This window comes from Rhinichthys klamathensis, unplaced genomic scaffold (assembly GCF_029890125.1).
Source record: "Rhinichthys klamathensis goyatoka isolate OS25496 unplaced genomic scaffold, OSU_Roscu_1.1 h1tg000111l_1, whole genome shotgun sequence".
Classification (NCBI taxonomy): Eukaryota; Metazoa; Chordata; class Actinopteri; order Cypriniformes; family Leuciscidae; genus Rhinichthys; species Rhinichthys klamathensis.
Window position 1 is genome coordinate 14374928 of NW_026606649.1, and position 25503 is coordinate 14400430.

The 25503-nt window shown below is 40.4% G+C and overlaps 1 protein-coding gene and 1 long non-coding RNA gene across 2 annotated transcripts; one reads left to right on the forward strand and one right to left on the reverse strand.

Moving 5' to 3' along the window:
* Window positions 1–2410: 2410 nt before the first annotated feature.
* Window positions 2411–25300, forward strand: grhl2b (grainyhead-like transcription factor 2b). The gene is made up of 16 exons (XM_056254595.1): window positions 2411–2772; window positions 4853–5039; window positions 10886–10953; window positions 11349–11706; window positions 11800–11858; window positions 11959–12115; window positions 12838–12949; window positions 17506–17600; window positions 19796–19954; window positions 20856–20913; window positions 21195–21334; window positions 21758–21795; window positions 23678–23769; window positions 24260–24345; window positions 24765–24829; window positions 24943–25300. The coding sequence occupies exons 1-16, from the start codon at window positions 2753–2755 to the stop codon at window positions 25055–25057; spliced, it is 1809 nt and encodes a 602-aa protein (XP_056110570.1). The 5' UTR covers window positions 2411–2752; the 3' UTR covers window positions 25058–25300.
* Window positions 5429–5732, reverse strand: LOC130088014 (uncharacterized). The gene is made up of 2 exons (XR_008807420.1): window positions 5604–5732; window positions 5429–5563 (listed from the first exon to the last, which is right to left on the reverse strand). It is a non-coding gene; the product is annotated as an uncharacterized LOC130088014 (long non-coding RNA).
* Window positions 25301–25503: the final 203 nt, after the last annotated feature.

Genomic DNA, 25503 nt, shown 5'->3' on the forward strand with positions numbered 1-25503 from the left:
TGAGATTAGAAAAGATGGGTTACAATTATAAAGACATGCGAAGTACTCATATCAAGATCAAAAAGATGGTCTAAGTGGATCTACTATTATGCTTGATCTGACATTTTGATGTAGCTGACAACGATTTTATTAGTGGTGTTTGCCAAGCATCAGTATTACTGTTGCTCATTCTTAAGGTTAGTGATTTAAACAACTAAACCTAAATATAAACTTTGGAAATGGATAATACCACAAATGATGCTTAAGAGAAGCATTTATAGGAAAGCCCTGGTAATTTTTGCATGGGCATTGACTGCTCAAATTATCGGAATGGGAAAATCTGGTTTATATACCAAAATGTATAATTATTATTAACCAAAAAACTAAGGTAACACTTTATTTTAGTGTTCTTGTTATGTTACATGTACTTACTATAGTAATAACAGTAAATTAAAATAAAAGTTGAGGTTGAAGTACTAAAATGAATAAAACTGAAATAAAAATATATTAAAGCTTATAAAAAACTAAAACGAACAAAAATGACAAAATAACAAAATTTACTAAAACCTATAAGCATAAAATGACAATTTAAAAATAGCTAATTCAAAATAACACTATAATAGTATTAATCATACTAAAGTAACTACTGTAAATGTGCCTCCTGTTTACTTTTGTAGAGTTCAGTCTAATAACAGGTCAAGAATATCATCACATCTCTTTGAAAGAATCTTGCATTTAAATGACAAAGAAGTCAGAACTTTGCTTCATTGTTCTGGTACTGTTAGGAGTCTCAGTGGTCTTTTGTGAGCATCCAGAGAGCATGAGGTCAGGCTAGGGGTCTTAAGGAGAAGGCAGACCGTGGAGATGTTATCAGACTCATTCTGGCCCCACTGCTCCAGTACACTTACCTGACCTAAAGCAGGAACCCATTGTCTCTGGCCCAGGCTTTTTATTGCTTCTCTTGAATGACTGGGCTATGCACAATTTAAACAAAGGCCTGTGTTTGCTTGCCCAAGGTGTCAGTCCTCAAACTCCCTCACAATGGATGCCCAGTGTTTACACTCCAATGACCTAAGGTTTACCAAAGCTGCCGCAAATTGGTTTGTTTAGAAGGGGTAATGGCAAACATTACATTCTATCACAATAGGTTCATTAAGAAGACAATAACATTGGGTAAACAACGTATTAAGCTCTCCATAGTAGTGGTAGAAACATTGAATAGGCTATATTGTGCATTTCAATTAAGAAAAATAATTTTATATAATTTACAGATTCACATTCAGAATGTGAGTTGTGTGCAACAATCTCAAGTTTTTAAAATATTCTGGGCTCTAGCTCAATTTTCAAATTAAGTCCACAGGATGGTGTTTTCATCCACCAGGTTAAATAAACCCAATTGTTTAGAAAAGTAAAATCATACTTTCCTCAACAATCTGCATAATTTGATATATTATTCATGTCCTTAGCGCAAATGTGTGGCGTAGTACTACATTACGTGCCAAATAACAGTGTAATAAAGGTCAAGCATTAGTGAAATTTAACTAAAACAGCACTGATAATAATATATCATTCTTCACATCATGTTTGGTATCAGCTAACTTCCCATGTAATATGCTAGGTATTGTTGTGTTTTTAAGTTGTATGAGTAGTGTCTTATTTCCCATGTTTTGTCATCGAGTGATGTCACTATGTAGCCTACATGTTCACACCTGACACTTGGAACAAAACAAGATTTTCCAGGGCCTGAAAGTGTGGGAAATGTCACTTGAATTTTTCTCACACAAAATTGCACTTACCTCTTTAAGGACCTGACTGACTACTATTTGTCTTCAGGGCGTGTCAGGTCTTGATGATTTGAATTCTTAAGATTCAAAATAGGATGTGTGTTATTTATTGCGGAACAAGTCAACTGTACACTGTGTTTCTAATATTAACATAGTTAAATTAATTTTATGATGCAATTGTGAATTGAAAATCTTTTGGATTTCCATCTTCTTCTGGATAGTCCATCTTTATTGCACCTGCTAAACTAATCCAGCATTTTGTGGATAAGAAAGAACCACTGTGGACATTGAGACACATATCCCTTTAATATTTAGAATAGTTGTCAATCAATATAGGATTTTCTTCCACCATACTTTTACATTTGGTCAGTCTTAAATATTTGGTTATCGTACCAAACATTAAGATTTTATACTTCATTAAGGAAGGAAAACGGATAAATAACAGACAACTTGTTTCCCGAAATCACACAAAGGCTTTCTCCAATCTCCATCCTGCCCTTCATTTCTAGTAGGCTACACAAACCTATGGTTACAGGTGAGGTGGGCCTTCTAACCTGTCTTCTGACGCGCCAGCCAATCAGCGAGCGTCCTGTCCTCACCTCGACCAATCAGAGCGCTGACCAGCCCCTACTCGAACCCAAATACTTTACACAGGGGGAAAAAAACCCATCAAAGTTTACCTATAGGCTAGGTCTATAAGCAAACAATTCGAACATTAAACGTGGATTTAACATGATATAAAGATTTAAAATATATTTTTGAAACTCAAAATTAGGCTACACGTTAAAATCTCCGAGAAGGACGGGACAGGGTGCTCAGGTGCTTCCTACCTGCTCCTTCAGCCCTTGAGAAATAGGCTAATCAGAGAGGGAAAAGTCGATTTACCTGTAGCCCGGGTTCTGGCATCTCTCACTCGCGCTCTGTCTTCTGTTACCTGCACCGACTTGAAAGTCCAGTTTCACAAGGAAGAACCGCGGAGGAAGAGAAATATGTCACAGGAGACAGACAGGTAAGAGTCATGACTGCGACACAATCTTCCATTACCTCAACACAAGTATCGGAACGTCAACGAGTGCCATTCTGCATGTTTACTTTACTTTCATAAAAGTTAAACATTCTCTCTAAACTCTAAAAAACTTTATTTTATAGGCTAGTCGCATTAGCTATATTAACGGCACATTCAATTATACAGATTTTGTCTGTTTTTATACATAAAAACCACCGCAGAGGGATTTTTTTTTGCGGTCAAAACGCCATTTTTCACGGAGGAAACACCTTGAATATAAGTTAGGCTACATGAGATTCATTCTCATTTATTTACTATTTAAAGACGAAGGTTTATTCGCCATAGTATTTTTTTTTAACGAAAAATAAAGATTTGTGTTTTTTAGCATTTGTGTTCTGTTTTATTTCGTTTATTTCGCTCATTGAGGATCATCTTAATGTGTTTATTACAACGTTTTTTGTTTTAATTAAATATTTTTTGTTTAATGTGAAGTTTGAAAAGATTGTGTTAAGTCGGTTGTTTTAATTATTTTAACCTATAGGCTACAGTGTTCATATGATATGAATCATATCTATTGGCTAATCCACAATAACAACCCGTTTATCTTTTTGTGTGCATGTGGTGACTAAAACACATTTTTGTTTATTAAGACTACGTAAATGGACTACTGGTTTCTCTTTAGGGTTGTAGGTTGTAATACGGGTCTCACATTTCTCAGAGTGTGATAGCTAATTAATCTCCAGGTGTGTCAAATAATTAGATAGAAAACGTAATTTTTGTGCTAATAAATCCACTTTTACTGGGTGAATACATCTAACGTGGGAAACTTTGTGATAATTTGTACATAAAAATATGTTTCAGATGGTTTAGCTCATCACACAAAACCATATTAAATAGCTAAATCACCCACACTACAGATACAAGTAAATAAAAGGTATAGGCTAAATACAAAAACGTGTAATTCCCTTATTATCAAAATATGTCACACTATTTTTTAATATTTTTTTTATATATAGGCCTATAACCTCACATGGTCATAACTTGATTTGCATGAACATACTTGCCTCAATTTACACTGTGGTCCAAATAATCCTCTGAAGTTGTCAAAACTTAGGAACTTAACATATTTTGTCATTCCATATGCTGATTTTTTTGTTTTTGTTTATGGAAGAATAAACACATAATGATAAAGATGAATTAGATTAAGTGTCCCACTTTACCTTATTCTATACTTGCATTTTCCAGTGAAAGACCCCACAGGAGTACGCTCTATCACTGCTCGTGTGTACATCTGTGAGTTTACTAATATGTGTTGTGAAAACACCATTTGTCACTACTACAGACTTCAATATTTTTAGAACATTTTTACTAAACTAAAGTGAACCCAACCCAGAAAAATTGGGTTGGCTTAGAAAAATATATCTATGTAAATATATACCTTAGAATCGATGCATGAAGCAGGGTAAGAAGATGTAGTAAGATGCTCCTCTTGAAAACAGTGTGCATTAACTGTTAAATAGTAACATATTTAAAGATGAGTTTAGCAGAGGATGATGTTGCATCAGTATGTGTGTATATATATATATATAAAATTAGGGGAAATAAATGGAAACATTTGACTATTATAATAATTATTTTTTTTAAATATAGTTACAGCACAGCATTTAAAGTCAGGATTTTCTCACCCTGAGGGTAAGTTGGGTAAGATGACCCCCTCATCTTTCTACATCTTACTACAAGGGGCTCACTTTTATTTTCAAAATAAAAACAAAAGCCAGCTAAAGCCAGCAGTTGTACTTCCTCATGCCATGTGTCATACATTTTAGCTCCACTTGTCTGCCAGGCAGTAAAATGCAGAAGGACATTTGAAGTTTCTGTGGTCAGTATTTGTTTGGTTAGATGTTCTCTGTCATCAATACACATCACACTCTCACAAAAGGCGCAGTGTGCAGGGTTGTTTTCATCAGTATGCAAAATAGAGCTTTTACATGAAGCTTTATCAGTTGGATCATTTATGTTTGTGTTTCTGTCTGTTAGTGTGCTGATATACTGTTTTATGTCTGTGCATGTGCGTGTGTCCCAGTAAGAGGCTGGTTGTAGTGGTGCCCAATGAGACGTCCTTCCACCAGCGTCGGGCCTACACCAGTGAGGATGAGGCCTGGAGGTCTTATCTGGAGAATCCACTTACTGCGGCCACAAAGGCCATGATGAGCATAAATGGAGATGAAGACAGTGCTGCCGCCCTGGGGCTCCTCTATGACTACTACAAGGTCAGTGTCATCAGCTAATGCCTGGTTCAGATTACACAATTTTAGCCCGATTTTGGCACGATCCGTTTGACGTAGGGTGTCGTGGGGATTCGTAAACGACAACGGGCATCGGGACGCAAGATTCGATCGTATCATCTCGTATAGTGTGTCATAGTGGGCGACAACCTACGTCACGTCTGCGATGCTTCACGACATCACGACAAAAAGACTAGCATGTTTAATTTTTTTAACGGTTGTCCACGACGGGTTCCATCACATGTATGAGGTTGACCAATAGGAGCACAGAAGCTTTTCCGTACATAACTTTCAAAAATGGCAAAACGAAAGAGAGACGATTGTGCTACTAGGTGGAGTTATGACATGGAGGAAAGGTTATTAAAAGGAAACAGATATTTTACCTCAAGTTCTCTTTGGAGGATTGACAGCCCATACTGTCCTCTTCGAGCAATCCAGGAACGTGTCCATTGTCGGGTTTTCTTTCTTTTTTTACGTTTTTCTGAACACAGGACAGCCAACACTCACCGCTTCATCCATTGTTTGTTTACGTTCGTTTCCGGAAGTCACTCGCTAGTTTCGCCTTCTCGATGACATCACGCGCGTCGTTAAAGACGGTACTCGATGACTGTTCAGGAAGCAACGTGTAGTCTGACATGTTTCTTGTCCACAACACGACAAGATTTTAGGAGTCAAAATCGCGTAATCTGACTGTTACGGTACACGGTGGTAGGAAGCACGAGGAGACGAAGAATAGAAGTAAACAGGATTTAATTCCAAACTCAGGACAACACTGTAACTTTACACACCAAACACAAACGTACATACGAACGAGAACCGACCAGGAGTGAGGGAGAACACAGGGTTTACATACACAGAGAACAGATTAGGGAAACAAGGCACAGCTGGGGCAAATGAACTAGACACAGGTGAATAAACTAAACCCTAACGAGGAGCGGGAAACTGGAAACAGGACTGAACCAAATACACAAAGAACGGGGAAAACACAGGACATACATGTAACATTAGCTCCCCCTCCTGCAAGGCGCGTCCTCGCGCTGAGTAACATCAATAAGGGTGGGGGGGTGGGCGCCCTGGAGGCTGACGAGGGAGTGGCCTACCCGGAGCAGGAAGCCTCCAGGGCGGAGCAGGACATGCAGGAGGCCAGGGTGGAGCAGGACGTGCAGGAGGCCAGGGCGGAGAGGCCACTTCAGGTGGCCAGGGTGGAGAGGCCACTTCAGGTGGCCAGGGTGGAGAGGCCACTTCAGGTGGCCGGGGTGGAGAGGCCACTTCAGGTGGCCAGGGTGGAGAGGCCACTTCAGGTGGCCAGGGTGGAGAGGCCACTTCAGGTGGCCAGGGTGGAGACTGTCCCTCGGGTGGCTTATATCCCCCCCCCAAAATTTTCTTGGGGGGGGTGACGGGTTCAGAGACAGGCTTGGGGGAACTGGACGGGACCAGCGGAGAAGGCACGGGAGGACTGGACGGGACCAGCGGAGAAGGCTCGGGAGGACTGGACGGGACCAGCGGAGAAGGCTCGGGAGGACTGGACGGGACCAGCGGAGAAGGCTCTGGCTCGGCAGGCGCGCAGGGAAGCTCCGGCTCGGCAGGCGTGCGGGGAAGCTCCGGCTCGGCAGGCGTGCAGGGAAGCTCTGGCTCGGCAGGCGTGCAGGGAAGCTCAGGCTCGGCAGGGCTGCAGGGAAGCTCAGGCTCGGCAGGGCTGCAGGGAAGCTCAGGCTCGGCAGGGCTGCAGGGAAGCTCAGGCTCGGCAGGGCTGCAGGGAAGCTCAGGCTCGGCAGGGCTGCAGGGAAGCTCAGGCTCGGCAGGGCTGCAGGGAAGCTCTGGCTCGGCAGGGCTGCAGGGAAGCTCTGGCTCTGGCGGGCAGGCGACGGGCTCAGGCTCTGGCGGGCAGGCGACGGGCTCAGGCTCTGGCGGGCAGGCGACGGGCTCAGGCTCTGGCGGGCAGGCGACGGGCTCAGGCTCTGGCGGGCAGGCGACGGGCTCATGCTCTGTGTCCCAGTCTATAAGCCAGTCTTCCTCTTTTAGCTCCACCAAAATTCCAACTGGCACGGTGGGCATGACGTGATGCATAGGCATGACGGTCTCGGCAGAACGAGACACTGGACACAGTGGGGAGACAGGAACAGAAATGAGATCTGGGGTTACATCAACGGTGTAGGACGATCCACTCACCCACAGGATGTTGTCGATATATTCCCTAAGGGAACATGTGGTGGCAGTAGCTGGAAATTGCCCAAAGAGTGGATCGTCCAGACCCATCCAGAAGGAGTGCTTGAGGGCTGCCTCTTTCCAGGACACCTGATGGGCGAGGTGGAGGAATTCCTCGACGTAGGTCTCGATAGGATGGTGATTCTGGGAGAGGCTGAGGAGAAGGTCAGTGGAATCTTGAGGGTAGAGGAAGATGCCCATAATGCTGCTGTAACGGTCGGTTCTTCTGTTACGGTACACGGTGGTAGGAAGCACGAGGAGACGAAGAATAGAAGTAAACAGGATTTAATTCCAAACTCAGGACAACACTGTAACTTTACACACCAAACACAAACGTACATACGAACGAGAACCGACCAGGAGTGAGGGAGAACACAGGGTTTACATACACAGAGAACAGATTAGGGAAACAAGGCACAGCTGGGGCAAATGAACTAGACACAGGTGAATAAACTAAACCCTAACGAGGAGCGGGAAACTGGAAACAGGACTGAACCAAATACACAAAGAACGGGGAAAACACAGGACATACATGTAACACTGACACAGTGACTATCGTAACAGACAAAAAAAATCGTGTAATCTGAACCAGGCATAAGACTCTTACTTTCATCATAATAATAATGCTTTTATATTTCACATTATCATTTATTCAGAGAGGTGTTCGAAACCTCTCTCTCTTTGGTGAAACACAAAGTTCAGCAGAATGCTCACTCTGCTCTTTTCATACAATGAAAGTGAATAGTAACTGGGCCCATTTAAATAACTGGGCCTATGTTTAATGCACAATTACTAGGTTTATACATTTATTATCAATAAATCCAATTTATTATATGTAAACCGTCTCTGTTTAAGACTATAACCCTTGTTCCCATTCTCTGCGTGATAGCGTCTGAAGCATGTGTGAAACTAGATGAATACGGATTGGTGCTACATCTTGAAGTAGCTTGTGATGGTGTACATGGAAGCTGACAAAGGAGCGCCGGAAACACAACAGCATTAGCTTATGATAGGCTGAAGCAAGCTGCTCTCAGGCATTCAGGAGGTGTGGCAAAGTGACGCAGCATCTCATTCCCTTCTCAGGGAACAAGGGTTACAGGGTAAATGGTTACGTAAGGGTTACGTAAACCGAGATGTTCCCTTTCGAGGGAACTAGCCCTGCGTCGAAGACGACACTATGGGGAACGAATACCCACTGCGCCATGCTGACTAATGTCTGCCTGCCCTGGTGTGAAGCTAGGGAGCGGGAAGCGGGGAGGCTCAGTCTGCCGCATCACAGAGTTCCTGAAGGGAAACCCCCAAAAACAGGGATTTAGAAGATGCCATACTTCTAGAAGAATGAGCCCTGATTAGCAGAGGCGAAGGCAGGCCGCGCCTTGCGGAATTTGCAGAATAAGCCAACGAGATTGCCTCAACAATCAATTTGTAATAGACAGCTTTGAGGATGGGGATCCCTTCCTAGGCAACCCAAAACATAGTAACTGGTCCAACTTCCTCCAACGAGAGGACCTATGCACATAGGCCTCTAGAGCCCTAACAGGGCACAACAAGTGAAGCTTATCTTAGTCCACTGACACAGGTGGAGGATGGAAATCCTGCAAGACTATAGTGCGAGCCACGTTAGTACGCACCTTAGGTACGTACCCCAGTCTAGGGTAGAGAATGGCTTTCACTCTCCCAGGAGCGAACTTCAGACAGGAGGGAGCGACAGAAAGGGCCTTTAAGTCCCCCACTCTTTTTAGGGATGTAATGCCAGCAAGAAAACCATCTTGGAAGTTAAAAACTTCTCCGACACAGACTCAATGGGTTCGAAGGTTGCCAGGGATAACCCTTCCAAAACCTCAGCCAGGTCCCAAGCTGGAACACTGACATGAGACGCAGGAAGGAAACGTACAACCAAGTGGTAACGATAAAGGTCTATCACTTAATGGTTCGTAGAAGGCAGCTATGGCTGCCACATAGACCTTAAATGTGGACCGGGAAAGACCCCCAGAGATACTATCCTGAAGAAACTCCAGTACTGAAGCCACTGGGCAGTTAACTGGGTCCAACTGATGCTCTCTGCACCATAATGTGAACACATTCCACTTTAAGGTGTACAGTTTCCACATGGAGGGAGCTCTAGAGTTTAGATGGTCTCAACAGCCTCAGCTGAGAGACCAACACCACACTGGTCCCCCTCAGGGGCCAGACCCATAACTTCCACAGCTCCGGCCGGGGGTAATAGATTGTGCCCCCGACCTGTGAGAGAAGGTCCCTCCTGAATGGAATCTCCCAAGGGTGACCTTCGAGGAGCGCTATGAGAGTTCCCTATCCGGAGCAGGAGCGCTGAAACAGGCAAGCACGGTCCAAGAAAGGGCCGAAGCCGTCTCGAGCTCCTCTGCCAGCTCCATCTGTGACCCCCACAATCTGATCCACTGCGACTCTTCGGCGGACACGGGACCCGAACCCCGGGGGAAATGTTTGATGAAGGCCAGGCGGGAGCGGAGTGTTGAGAGCTGCCCGTGCATGCTCTGCTACCAGGCAATGAACACAAAGCTTGTGTGTGTCCCCACCCATTATGTATCTTGGGCAGGGAGGCACACACTGCTTAAATTGCCTTTTGTTCAACATTTCTTCATATATATATATATATATATATATGAATTTGGACAGACAACAATAAATAAGACGGCAGTTTCACACACAGAATGCTTGCTGAAGAACAGAAGCTAACGCTGTTGTGTTTCGACGTGCTTTTGTAATCTTCCTTGTACACTGTCACATGCTACATCAAAACGTAGCACCAATCATGGTTGGTCTAGTTTCACATGTGCTTCAGAGGCTATCACGATGAGGCATTCCTCACAATGTGACGACGCAGCGCGAGTTCCCTCAAAAGGGAACAGTCTTAAACATTTTAACTAATTAAATCTTGCATGTTCCAAAGCTTGCCATATTGGAACTATTCATAATTTGTAACAGATTACACTTGTTTTCACAATTAACAGATGTATGCTGATTTTAAGTATTTGAATAAATACATTTTGAAAATATGATTATTTATATATAATTAAAATAGATGCAAATACTTATATATACTGTAAAAAAGTGCCACATGGTTACTTATACACTTCCACTCTCCATCATTTTTCATCTACAACTAATGAACAAAAACATAATTATTTAATTGTCAATTCAACCAAGGTATAACTTTATAGCTTACATTACCCAAAACATAGAAGCATAGTAAGGATACGGTGAAATTATGGGTAACGCTTTCTTTTACAGTCCTGTTACCCATGTACATACTATGTACTTATTATAGTAATTACAATTACTGGGTAATAACTAGGTACTAACCCTGAACCTACCCCTAAACCTACCCCTAACCCATGTACTTACCTTATATTAGCCAGTACTTTCTAGGTAAGTACACTGTAAGTACACGTAAGTACTGTACTGTAAAAGGAAGCGTTACCAAATTATGCTTATTTTTTTGCTGCATCAGATCAGACAGTTTTCAGTTTTCATAAGTCAATTATTTTATCTCTGTGAAGTGATAAATCTCCAATAAAGCAATTTTAGTGAAACAGTGCCTATGATACTATCAGCACTACTGTATATTGATGTTTTATCTTCTGCAGGTGCCCAAAGATAAGAGAGTTTTACCAATCAGCAAAGTGGTTGAAATTTCAGAGGAACTGGAAAAGAGGTCAGTGAAATTATTAAAACAATGGTGGATATGGACTTGAATAAATGGATTAAAAATGTGACTTATTTCAACTTTAAAAGGGACAGTTGTGGCTTAATGGTCAGAGAGTCAGACTGGTAATGAAGGTTGCGGGTTCGATTCTCAATGTCAGCAGGAAATGACTGAGGTGCCCCTGAGCAAGGCACATAACCCCCAATTGCTGTCCATTGCTCCGGGTGTGTGTGTCCATGGTTTGCTTTGCAGTGTGTATGTGTTCACTACTCACTGCTCCCAATGTGTGTGCACTAACCTGGATGGGTTACATTCAGAGGACACATTCTGTACTTGTCCTTCACATGTCTTCACAAAAAAAAGTGCACACAAGAAATCTTTTATGCTTTCATATATTGTCTTAGAAACACTACAGTGGGAAACAGCAGTCAAATGGAGCCGGAGACAGTGGATAATCGTGTGCAGGTACTGAAATCAGTGCCCGTTAATCTGACACTCAACACGGATCACCAGGACACCAAACGGGAACAGTACAGCGTGGCGGCTGGAGAGAGTGGGGCCGCTGCTGTGGTAAAGGCTGAGGTGTACACTCCTGCTTTCATGGCTTCGGGAGTTCACTACAGGACAGAAGGAGAGGAACATATGCGGGTCATCTGTGAACAGGCCCACTCGTACGACACCTCGGCTGTATGTCATAGTGGATATAGGAAGGATGACCATCGCAGTAGTCCAGATAGCACCTATGAAGAAGACAGCAATGAAGTGAGATTAATATCTGGTGTTTAAGGAATATTTGTTTGTCATAAAACCTGGATGGATTAAGCAAATTAATGGGTGATCATTTCTTTGATGTAGAAGTACCCCCCATCGTCGATTGGAGCTGATGACTTCATATTTGACCAGTCGGATATGTTGTAAGTGTTATACAGAATTTATGTACACCAATAGGCTTGTATTATCATGGTGAATCAGCTCTCACATAACTGAAAAACATGTTGTAATGTTCTTCAACAGAGACACTTTCCAGTACACATTAGAGGCCAGCAGGTCGTTGCGACAGAAACAGGGTGAGGGGCCTATGACCTATCTGAATAAGGGCCAGTTCTACGCTATTACACTGAATGAGACAAGTGCCAATAAACGCCTCCGACATCCCATCAGCAAAGTGAGGGTGAGTGGTGTTCTTCTATCAAACCAGATATTTGAAATAACTAGGAAGGTATAATGTAACAATGTCATGTCATTGAATTATATTAATTTGGGAGCTTTGATTTAATTGTCATATGTATTTTATTGACAGCTCTTTTTTTGTAGATTTTTTGTAGATAAAACTATACTACCTTTCAAAAGTTTGGGGTCAGTATGATTTTTTAAAAGAAATTAATACTTTTATTCAGCAATTGATCAAAAGTGACAGTAAATACATTTAAAATGTTATAAAACAAAACATTTCTGTTCTTTTGAACTTTCTATTCATTAAAGAATCCTGACAAAAATGTGTCAGGGTTTACACACATTTTTTTTTGTGAAAGCACAACTGTTTTCAACTATGATAACCGAAGGCTGGAGGGATTGCTGTTGAAAATTCAGCCTTCTCACCAGGAATAAATTATATATTTGTTTAAAATTTAAAGAGAAAGAGTAATTTTAAATTATAATAATATTTCACAATATTACTGCTTTCACTGTATTATTGATCAAATAAATGCAGCCTTGGAGAGCATTAGACATTTCTTTCAAAAACATTAAAAATTCCCAAACTTTGGTATGACTATATCGTCCGTTCTTGTTATGGTAATAGTTTATCAACATGCTAGTCAGCTCTTGATCATTCGGAATAGACATGAAGTAATTGAGTGGATTGTGATAACCTCTGTTAACCTCCTTTCTCAGAGTGTCATCATGGTTGTATTCAGTGAAGATAAGAACCGTGATGAGCAGCTGAAATACTGGAAGTATTGGCACTCCCGCCAGCACACTGCAAAGCAGAGGGTTCTAGACATCGGTGAGGCTTCCTCTCCATTATTCTGCTCAATGTTTAATCTTGATCTTGAATCACGAATTGCCGACTTACTCCAGTTCAAATATTTGCACATTTGTAATGTGTCCTTTGTCTGACACAACCATTTCAGGTCTCGTAGTTTCTACTAAAGAGCTAATGATCTGAATCAGGTGTGTTTGATTGGGGAGCCATACAAAATGTGTAGTGTTGTAGGTCCTTGAGGACCGGGGTTGAGAGACACTGTACAAACGAGTTGATGAGTTGAATTAGGTGTGTTTGATTATGGAGAATTGGGGATACTACAGGACAATGGTTGGGAACCACTGCTCTACACAAGTATGCAAATGCACAGGCATATGTGCTTGGGCCAATGTATTGCAAGAGCGCAATCTAGTTGTATATAATGTGCTGTATATAGTTTGGTGTACAGCATACTTAAGGGGGCAATAGATTTACTTAAAAAATCTGTGCCATTAAACCAGGGGTGTCCAGTCCTGCTCCTGGAGGACCAACGTATTGCAGAGTTTAGCTCCAACCTGCTCCAACACACTTGCCTGGAAGTTTCTAGTGATCCTGAAGACTTTGATCACTTGAAACTTGGTTCAGGTGTGTTTAATAAGGGTTGGAGCTAAACTCTGCAGGACACTGGTGGTCCAGGAGAAGGATTGGATACCCCTCATTAAACAGAATAGAACAGGTAGCAAGCTATAAGTATGTCAGCAGCAAGGTTCTCTTCAAACTGTTGCTCCACCAGGGCAGTAGTTGACGTGAAAGAATAAACATTTTTGAATGCAGTGACGCATGAGATTCAGATTGTATAACTTGTACTTGTGTATTTATGCATCATATTTTTCCAAACGTCATTAACCACAGTACTACTCAACACTCTTTGGTCTCGCCCTATGAACAAAGTACTTATTGCCTTAAAAATGGTTCATTGTGCATTCACCACTAATTTGAAGACTGATGGTGCCTCACATCCCATAAGCCCTCAGGGCTTTCGGGAGATTGGTTCCTCTTGGTTTTCCCCATCTCAGCTAAAGGGTACTAGGTTGCTAAATGGCTATGCACTACAGATGTGCCTGAAGCCGAATACCTTGTTCAGAAAAAAAAAACGCATTCTATGGAGCCCCTAAAGGGAAATGGTGATGGAAAAAAATATGCTCTTGCATTCTCTTGCAATTATATAGTTGGGTAATTTATTGTATATAATTTGCCGGCATCAGGGAGCCGCTATCAATATGCAAGGTATTAAAAATCACTTTTAAATGCATGCTCGCTTTTTACTTCGCTTTCCAGTTCGTGATCACGTGTACTCTGTGTATAGGGAGCTGCGGTACTGACCACACATTTTACAAGACAAGATATTTGTCAATGACGCTCACGATCTGTTGTGCACCCAATCCTCTGCCATCATCCTGTTAGTCATCTCTCTTTACTATCTTCACATGATAAGTGAAATCTGATGTACTGTAATGTAACCGACTACCGCAGCAAGCCTAACCATGTCCCATTAGGCGTTCCGTAGAATGCGTTATTTATTTTCCGTGCCTTTCCGAATTTGGATTTAGGCTTCGGGCACATCCCTACTATACACAGATTACTATAGAGATTACTATACTATAGATAGATACTAGGCCTGTAGCGGCGCGTCGATGACGTCGACGCTTCGACGTCAAAAATTCGTCGACGTCATATTTTTTTGTCGACGCTTCTTTATTTATTTATGTATTTTTTTTTTTTGCACCGTTCCCGGCGGTACAGCTCGCCACACACACGTGGGAGACCGAAACATTGCAGAATCGAGGATGAAACAGCAACCTCTTCACAGAATTCACAACAAAGCCATCCAAAAGTCCCAACAAAAGAAAAAGTCCTAAAAAAACCCAGCTCGCACTAAATCATCGAAGGTATGGGAATACTTCAAATTTAGTCCCAAACGTAAAGGTGTCGTTATTTGCGCTCTTTGTCAAATGGAGTTGACATCCCAAGTCTCCCGCATAGTGATAGCGGCTCCCTGATGACCGCAAATTAGTTAAAATCTCCCGGAATCTAGAGCTCGCGAGCTCCAAACCGTGTAGCGCGCGCAGAGAGGGAGAGAGCGAGAGACCTTGCGCGTGTGTGTGCAAATGTGCGTGTGTGCCTTATGAAGCGCATGTAAACCCCACCCCCGTCAACAAAACCGAAAAATCAGTCCGGATGTTTTTTATGAGCACTGAAAACATTAAAATGAGCACCACATCCAAGTGTGATAGGGCTCATTTGAGTAGCCTACCAAACATTTTACAGTGTAGATACTCTGTAAGAACCAGATCAAAATTGTTGTGCATTGAATGTGCACTCCTGCAATTTCCATGTTACAAAAAAGAATCGTTCAATTAGTCGTTAGATTAGTCGACTAATTGATAAAATAATCGACAGACTAATCGTTTAATTAATAATCGTTTACCCCAGCCCTAATAGATACAGATTTATTTACAGAAGTATTTGGACAGATTCCCTTTCTTACTAAATCTGTGGTTTTAATTAGTTATTAGTCAAATAATGATGGTTTCTAATCCACAACTGCACACTTTATTACAGGGATAGTACTGTTGGAGCAACTATGGTGTTAGAATATCCTAATTATTCTCCAGCTCCATGAGTCACCCCACCTGGGATTTGAACTTGTGACCTTCAGATCACTAGCCCAGCTTCTGATTCAAGTTGAATGAGAGAGAATAAAACAAAACCAACGTACCGGCCCAAAATTCTTGGAGTCCACCTGGCGTGGGGCAGCTATGAGCCCAAACAATTCACATCTTATTCTCGGTCTTGTCACACCTTGAAAGAACAGTCATCCTGAGCCTGTTGCTTCTTGTCCTCCCCTCATCTCCAGTAATCAGATGCTCTGCTATGTCCTTTGTCAAGATTTGGCCCCAAGACTTTAAAATCCTGGGAGCACCCTGAGGGAATATCTGAGCCATGAAGGCAGCCATCCTTGTTTTAAACCCTGCCCTCTTACATGAGGCAAAAATAGAGGAATGTTTTGGTGAGACACTTTAAGGTGAACATTGTGCTACGGGATGGAAAGCAAATGTTGGTGGATTGGTGAGGTGGACAGACCTTTGGGCACATGGTATACGGCAGTATGCTGAAGCCAAGTAGGGGAGACAGTGACTGAAACCTGACACCTGCACAGTTGGGATTTGAATAGCAGTTGAGGCGGGATTGTTCCTCAAGCTTGGGGCCATGTCACTAGAGCTGGGATTTGAATGGGGCTATTTAATGGGGGGAGCTCACTTACGGGCATCAACGGGTGTGCTTGGTAAACCACCCAAAGGCAGTCTATTGGGAAGAGTTTTGCCCTTCTTAATCCCCAAGTTACCCCAAAGTAAGACAGGTGTTGGGTTTACTTAAAATGGATATAGACGCCCCTGTAATGACAGCTTATTAAATTACAAAGTGCTCCATAACTGAAGAAAGAATGCCTAATTAGCATAGGAAATCACCTCTATTTCTACCAATCATACTAAGGGTTAGGGATTTGAACAAATTTTGTTTCAAGAGTCATGACAATCCCCCCTCCCTGTTAATTTAATAAAAAACATAGATTGTATGTAGGCAATTCATACTGTACATGCAATGACTTGAGTACAGCTTTTTTATAATGAGCATGTGTGTAACCTGTTGTATGGCAAAGAATGATACCTCAAACCAGGGATGGGCAACTTTGGTCCTGGAGGGTCATTGTCATGCAGAGTTTAGATCCAACCCTGTTAAAAACTAACATGCCTGTAGCTTAGTAATCCTAAACTAAACTCTACTGGACAGTGGCCCTCCAGGACAGAAGTTGCCCACCCCTGCCTCAAATGATACTGTTTGTTGACAAATGGGTACTATTTGTTTTCTAATAAATTTGACTAATATTTTTAGCCTGGTGGACAATAAAACAGGCACTTAGGAAGTACCAGTCAAGAATGTAAAGTTAACTGCCCTAGCTAAGCTAGCATAGACAGGCTGACTCCAGCCATTGAGACAGTTATGAGATCACCTGTCTTTTTTGTAAATCTATAAAGTCATGACGTGTAGACTGAATCACAGACATGCTTAAAGTGAGTGGTCATAAATAGCCTATCAAGCGGCTACTAAAAAAGCAAGTGTTTGTTTACATAAACAGATAAGAGTTATCTAGCGTGGAAGGGTGCTGTTTCATATACACTCAGCTTATCAAGCTTAACACTGCTTGCTTTGGCAGACATTGTTTTAATGTTGCCATTGTCCAACACTCGTCAGAGCTGTTCACATACCCAGTTCTTACAATTATTACATCTCTCCCTAAACTTAATCATATACCAAACAAATTGTACGATAATGTACATGCCTCCCCCATGCAAGTATCAACCTGTAAGTGAATTGCATGCTGGTTTTGACTGGTTTATGCAGGTTAGTTTTGGTGTTGTGGTGCATAGGTGTTACCATACCTGGTAAACCTGTATCCAAAACACAACATATCCTGGTTGTGTTTTGTTTTTCTTTCCAGCAAGGATGAAAACTGACTTTTCCTGTTCTATCTACAGCTGACTACAAAGAGAGCTTCAACACAATTGGGAATATTGAAGAAATCGCCTACAATGCTGTGTCCTTTACCTGGGACGTGAATGAGGAGGCCAAGGTAAGTCATGTAGCACCAAGACTTAACTCATTGATTCAGACGTGGCACAGCAAATTTACAATGAATACGTTCTCCAGTGTGTGTTTTGGTTTTATGCACATCCTGCTTGCATTAATGGTCATCATGGGTGATGAATTGGCTGGTGTAGTTGTTTAGCTCAACCGAGGGTTCAGTTTCAGTCTGTCTACATCAGCACATCTATGTTTTGTCACAAACTCTTATTCAGTCTTATTACCACCATTGTGTGCGATACACAAAATGTTATTGAGACACAGGGTGGAGTGTTACGACATATGATATGTGTATTTTACACACATTAGTCTCTCTCCCCGGTTGTTGAACCCTCCCAAAGAGCCCTGTATAGCGTGACGTTTGGGATTCACAATTCCCTGCTGCATCTTCCCCAGTTCTGTCTATAAATTTAAACCTCTATTTTCTCCTGTACGTGTTCTCAGGTTTCACCTGTATGTTACTGACAGTAGGAAATGGACCAGGTCTGTGTACACGGCCAAATGCACACAAACCTGAGTCCAGATCCTCCCTGCCTCACAGGTAGAGTCCTGCCCTCCCATTGTGGCTCTTCTGTTGCAATACAGCTCAGTTCAAACACTCGCCTATACTCAACTAATTGCTCTCTACGCAAACATTTGCTTTTTATTGGGCCAACTCACACTGGTAATACCTATTAATATGGACTGTATGATGTCTTAGTGTAGCCGCCCTTGGACATATATAAGTGTATTCGTTTTTTTTTTTTTTTTAGTCCAAGCTCATGTAAAATAGGGTGTGCATGCAGTGGGGTGTGAAATGCTCTCAGTTTGATCTGATAAGCATCTCATACTCTGACCTAACATACTCTCAACTTTTATTACAAGTCCCTTCAAAGCTCTTCCCATCATGGCAGGCTGGAATGGAGGAAGCCATAAACTGAGTTTCTCCGTGAGCCATTGATCTGTGAGGTGGAAATGATGTCCTTGTTGGAGCGTGGAAAAGCTCAGTTTCTTTTTCAAGTGGTCCACAGTAGTTCTTTAAAATAACTGATTTTTATTATAATATATTTTAAAATGTAATGTATTCCTCTGTTGGAAAAGCTGAATTTTCAGCATCATTACTCCAGTCTTCAGTGTCACATGATCCTTCAGAAATCATTCTAATATGGTGATTTGCTGCTCAAGAAACATTTAAGTTGAAAACAGTTGTGCTGCTTAATATTTTTAATGAAACCAAGATAATTTTTTTTCAAGATTCTTTAGTGAATAAAAAGTAAAGAAAATTCTGAAAAAAATACAAAAAAATATTTTGAAAAAGAAATGTAACATTAGTAACATTATAAATGTCTTTACTGTCACTTTTGACATCAGTTTAATGCATCTTTGCTGAAAAAAGATCTTAATTTCTTTTAAAAAAATCTTTCTGACCACATATTTTTGAATGTCTGTAGTGTTAATCCAAATCGCTGTCCCAATTCTAATTCAGAATGTGCCCAGTTAGATTTCGATCAAAACTTAAATCATTTCCTACGCCATACAGTTCATATGAAGTTCTCCAATCCAGTTTTCTTACCATGCTGAGTTGTAGCATGCTTCACCTAACGATGGCCTCTTTCTTGTCCTCTGGCATTGGTAATGGTTGATTATATGAAACTGTTAATAACTAACCACATAAATATTTAGAGAGCAAGACTCTGTTCCAAACCTTTGAGGAGCAGAGGCTAAAACTGCATGTAAAGATGACATTTAAGATTAAAATGTGGTCTTACATTAATATAAAATGCATATTTACTTCAATCGGAGGATTTAGTATTCTGTTCAGATGAAACGGTATAGTTTTTAGTGTGTAGTCTTAACGTTGCTTTCTGTAGCAGTCAGTGGTACAGATAGACGTGTTGAGGCAGGCAACTGTTTTGCGTGTGTAGGTGGCTGGTGGGTGAAAAACAAGGTGCTCTTTCAACGGTCAGGATTGTGTAGGTCAAAGCTGTTAGAAAATATGAATATGGAAGTTCTTATGCAACTGTCTGTTACATGTGCATTTGGATGCAAAGTGTTGAACATACATTACATATACCAACCTCCCACAACACGCTAGTATAGTGGCAGAGACAGACACTTGTAAAAATGTAGTTTATTTGCTTATTTTGCAAACATACATTTTCATGGAGAACTGAACTGTTTTTGTCTTTTTTCTCTGATTGTTAGATCTTCATCACGGTGAACTGTCTGAGCACAGATTTCTCCTCTCAGAAGGGGGTGAAGGGTCTTCCTCTGATGATACAAATAGACACCTACAGCTACAACAACCGCAGTAACAAACCACTGCATAGAGCCTACTGCCAGATCAAGGTCTTCTGTGATAAGGTGAACCATGACCTTTAACCTTTGAATCTGTTTTTATATTATTATTCCAACATACTGTATGCTGTATCTGTGGAAGCAGTCATGGAGAACTGTTAAGACTGCAGTATAGAGCGCTGCAGTGATGACATATTTTTGTAGCTCGACCCCTAAGTTCACATCACTCACAATTGGATTTTTCCATTAGCTTTTGGATAATTGCAGAAAATAAGCTCTGTGACCAACTAAAGTTTATGATTCTTACATGTTTTGTTCATCATGATAATATTCAAAAATGAACTCCACTTTTGTGAATTTTGCAGCCTAAATACAATTGCTACCTAAATACACCACCATTAAACTTTGACAGCTCTTTCAGTCTTTATTTAGGAACATTTTCCCTGAAAGTTTGAGTTAAAATAGTTTGCAAGAGCGCAATTATAAAGACAGTGAAGCTGTGAAAGGGGACTAGTGAGTAGATGAGTTTATTTGTTCTCTGTGATGACGCTTAATTCCAGACAGCCTCTGTAGTCTCATTTAGACACTTGTTTAACCGCCTTTTTCAAAAAAAATCACAAGGGGGTATTACTGATGTATTTACAGTATGCCATTGAATAAAATGTGAAAATAATCACAATAAATCTTCATGAAAAACCCATTCAAAAAACTTCAGGACGCTAAAATCTCGTTCCTTTATTTTGCATGCATGATCACTTATTCTAATAAGCAGTGAATTGTTTTTACCTACAGCTTAAGTGGGTCAGTTGAATTCTGACATCATTTATGCTGTGTTCTTGGTCTTCAAACTCAGTAACTGTAGCGCCACCTTGTGGTTGTTCATTAATGTTACTCTTCACAGCCCTTGCAGTCTTCTAATTTCCTCTGTATGTCTTTCTGTCTTTCGGTCTGTGTTTGTGCGGCACAGGGAGCGGAGAGGAAGATCAGAGATGAGGAGAGGAAACAGAACCGCAAGAAGACAAAAGGTCTGAAGCACTGAAAGTTAAAAATATCTCCAATTCATAAACAAAAAGCTTTAAAGAACACAAGAAATGATTTTATAGCAAATTTCTTTGTTTCTTGATTATTTCTTCTTCTTTTGTATTGACATATTTTCTATCGAAATATGAAGTTTGTCCATTTGTTTTTAAATAATCAAGAGGCTTTAGATACATCACAGCCATTAACCATGATGTGTGGGATGAGTCACAACTTTAATTATCAATAACAGTTATTCTTACATGTTCAAATGACTTCATCTCATTAGGAAAGGATGGAGGCGTTGGGGCGGTTAATCTCCCGAAAAAGTGTGACGCCATCTTCTTTAAAATGATGACTGATTTGGATGCTCAGCCGGTTCTCTTTATCCCGGATGTGCACTTTGGAAACTTACAGAGGGCAGGCCAGGTATGAGTCAGTCTGAAAACGGAAAACACACTCAATGACCAGATCACACGCTCTTTTGTGTTAAGCATCCTCTGCCATTTTGCAGACGACCATAATTGCAGTCTCCTAGTCTGCCCTCAGCGTTTGCTTCCTGAAATCTCAAAAAGGTTGTAGAGGCTCATTACAGAACTGTCCTGAAGACCTTAGCATTCCATTGCGTGTCTAATGAGACTGAGACTTATTAGAGAGTGACTGACCTTTCAAAACCTGACATGAAGCATGGGAGTATCTTGGATACTTAGGTGACATTTGTTTATTAGGAATGACATCTGCTGAACTGGTCACTGTAGTGTCTGTTTTGAGGCTCGTTCTGAATGTTACAGAGATGTTTGAGTATATAAATGTTCAAAGGAGATAAAACTACAAACTTTGTACTCTTTGCAGGTATTTGCATTTAATACTGAGGAAATTGAACGAGAGGGGTGAGTTTAATCTTTTTCTCAATATTTCAGCTGCAAACCAGAAAAAGATATTCTTGGATCAGAACTGAATGAACATCACATCACATCACCTCAGATTTACTAGTAGCATTGACACAATAGTAGATTATAGGGGTCTTCTAACTATTCACACTAATGTTTAATGTAAAAGAAATGATTCAGTGTTAAACGTAGTGATTTAAGAATGTTATTTCCTCCATAACATTAAAGGGTTAGTTCACCCAGAAATGAAAATTATCACATAATTTACTCACCCTCAAGCCATCCTAGGTGTATATGACTTTCTTCTTTCAGCCGAACACAAGAGTTACATTAAAAGATATCCTGGCTCTTCCAAGCTTTATAATGGGAGTGATTAGTAACTGAGATTTTGAATACCAAAAAAGCACATCCATCCATCATAAAAATAATCCGGCTCCAGGAGGGTTAATAAAGGCCTTCTGAAGTGAAGCAATGCGTTTTTGTAAGACAAATATCCATAATTATAACTTTATAAACTGTCCGTCTGCTCGTTCACGAGAGAGTCGAGTTCCGGCCGAAGAGTGACCTCTGACACGACGTATGACGTAAGATGTAGTAGTAGGGTAGGGTAAGCTTAGGTGAGAGCGACGCCTCTCGCGATTCAAACAAATAGGGCTGGGCAACAAACTCAGGGCCCTCTGACATTTCTCTTTAAAAATTCTCGTTTTAGACTTCTAATTCGTGACCGGTGTTTTTTTTGCTCTATCCTCTGCGCTTCCGCGTTCGTCAATGCGTCATGCGTCGGCCAGGTCAGAGGTCACTCTTTGGCCAGAACTCGACTCGCGTGCTTAAGCCAGTGATTCTAGTTTATAAAGTTATATATATGGATATTTTTCTTACAAAAACGCATCGCTTCGCTTCAGAAGGCCTTTATTAATCCCCTGGAGCCATGTGGATTACTTTTATGATGGATTGATGCTCTTTTGTGGGCTTCAAAATCTCATCAAGTTATTATTCACTCCCATTATAAAGCTTGGAAGAGCCAGGATATTTTTTAATATAACTCCGATTGTGTTTGGCTGAAAGAAGAAAGTCATATACACCTAGGATGGCTTAAGGGTGAGTAAATTATGGGATAATTTTCATTATTGGGTGAACTAACCCTTTAATCATACAATCTTTGGCTTATTATTAATGGCTTATGATTTTTTTTGCTGGGAATTTATAATCCTTCATCTACTTATAATGAATGATTTATTTGTATGTTTAGATCCTATTATTTTAGAGTATAAACAATATAATTCACATACACTTTAAGAAGATATTAAATATATATACAAATATTTTAAATTGTAGCCTATCTTAAATCTTAAAATAGTCTCATAGCGCACTACTGCACTTGAAAAGGAGAAATAAATAGTGTATTTTGTGACATTTCTGTATTCGCTTTAAATTCCTTTGGATATCAATATTGAAATTTAATGATTGAAATTAAGGGTACTTTTACACGACACAGAGACGACAACATTGTCAAAACAATCCCTGTTCACACAGAGATCTGTGGAAACGACTAAAAACACTGTATTATTCTGCCAGGCCAGTAGTTGGCGATGTCACTTTGTTAAGAAACACTACGCACCTATAGACTGAACATGTCATATGCATGCGCATGACGTCACCAATTTCACAAATTCACGTTTTGTAGTTTACACGGAGACAATAACTGTATCGTTGCAAGAACTTGCAATTTTGAAACCCATTTTCAACAGTTTGCAGGCCCTCAAAACGCTGTTGTCGTGTTAATGAACAGCCAAAACGCATAAAATATTTTCCATTTTTAGTTGGAAAAAAACAGTGTTGTGTAAATCTGATGTCACTGTATTTGTTTGTGTGTTTGTGTTAGAAGTGTGCTGGTAAAGAGGATGTTCCGGTCATCTGAGGATGACTTCTGCCCACCGCCTCATAAACAGCTAAGAGAGGAGACACAGAAGAGAGGTCAGAGAGGTCACACATTTATAGATGAAGTGTCTATTTTTCCAAAAAGCATAACTATTTTACAAGGTGGCGATTTCGTATGAATTAAGTGATCATGATCCCATGAACGCACTCCTAAACATAATCGTCACGTTAAAATTGAGAAATGTACAAATTCATACGAATTAGTCACCAATTTGACAAAACGTAAAATGGATACGAATTGCTATGAGATTGTGTTGGCATTTTCTACTGTACTATACAGAATTGAAAAATAAAAAATAGTTTCCAAACGCCCACAAAGGCCATAAACAGTACCCAAAAATTCTCTAAATCTCCTGAAGCCTCTATGGGATTCTGTATGTATGGAATCTTTTTTTTTTTTTATATATATATTTGGTGTTGTAGCACAGAAATTTCATATTTCAAATTTATGTTATGTTTATTTTAAAGAAAGATGTAAGGTGATTGTACTTTACTATACTATTTCCATGACTGTATGTTTTTACAGTGCTCTTGTATGTGAGGAAGGAGTCAGATGAGGTGTTTGATGCTCTAATGCTGCGGACGCCCACTCTCAGAGGACTCATGGATGCAGTGAGTATCTGTTGCTATAGGGGGCGCTCTACTCTAAATTACCCAAGCATTGTTCTGATATGTCAAATGGTTTGTTGTCAAATGCAACAGTTCATCGATTTGAAAATGAAATTTCAGTGGAAAGATTTCACATTTTTCTTCAAAAAAAGTAAAGTAAAGACAAAGTAAAATCAAAATAACATCCTTTACCATTTTCAATAGTATAAATCCAAAGCCGGATCCAAATCTACTTTCTGGTGAAAATTGTCCCTCAAGTTATGTGTCTTCAGCATATTTTTAAAACAATTATCACCAAACTATCCAGATCAATAAAAAAATACACATATTTTATGATTTATTATAAATAATCCAAATCAAATCATTGTAATTTTGTGATGCTCTGATAAACGATTGACTGATGATTTCTTTCATATCGACAGATTTCTGAGAAGTATGGTGTTCCCATTGACAGAATGGTCAAGATTTACAAGAAGAGCAAGAAAGGGTAAGTAATTGATTGAGAAAAAAAACTACATCATAAGAGTACGTATATGTACAGTAAAATGCACATGACAAGTAATAAGCCCATTTTGACTTTGTTTATTCCCTCCATTGCAGGATCCTGGTGAACATGGATGACAATATCATTGAGCACTACTCTAATGAGGACACTTTTATCCTGAGTATCGAGAACTACGCAGATGCATACAAAATCACATTAATGGAAATATGAACTTCTCGTGTGTTTCTAACATTCAGTGTGTTTAAGCTAAAAGACTTGTTACTTGGACTCCAACCTGGTCAAATTCATCGTCAGCTGTCCACACATTGAATTGACATCGGCAAATGCTGATATACCTCATTTTTAAGAGACCTCAAGTATGATTTTTAAAGGGTCAATAGGAGTTTCAGTGCGTCCCAAACATTTCCAGGATTTCACTGTTCTAGTGTGGATGTAAAGACTTTTGCTAGTTGAATTTGTCCACAGGATTCCTCATCGGTGATTATTGCCTTTCTGTTGACTATTTCACATTTCACTTGAGTTTGGAGACCCTAAATTTCAACAGTACCTTCATAAACTGGAGTGGAAATGAAATACCAAACACCTTCATCATAAATCATCATAAATGCAACAATAGTGTCCATTGAAATTACAATGCTAAAATACATTTGCATGCA

Coding starts and splice junctions, on each gene's coding strand:
- grhl2b (XM_056254595.1), top strand. CDS start 2,753: ATGTCACAGGAGACAGACAG. Junction 11,859..11,958: donor TTTGACCAGTCGGATATGTT/GTAAGTGTTATA, acceptor GTTCTTCAACAG/AGACACTTTCCAGTACACAT. Junction 20,914..21,194: donor GAACCGCAAGAAGACAAAAG/GTCTGAAGCACT, acceptor TCATCTCATTAG/GAAAGGATGGAGGCGTTGGG.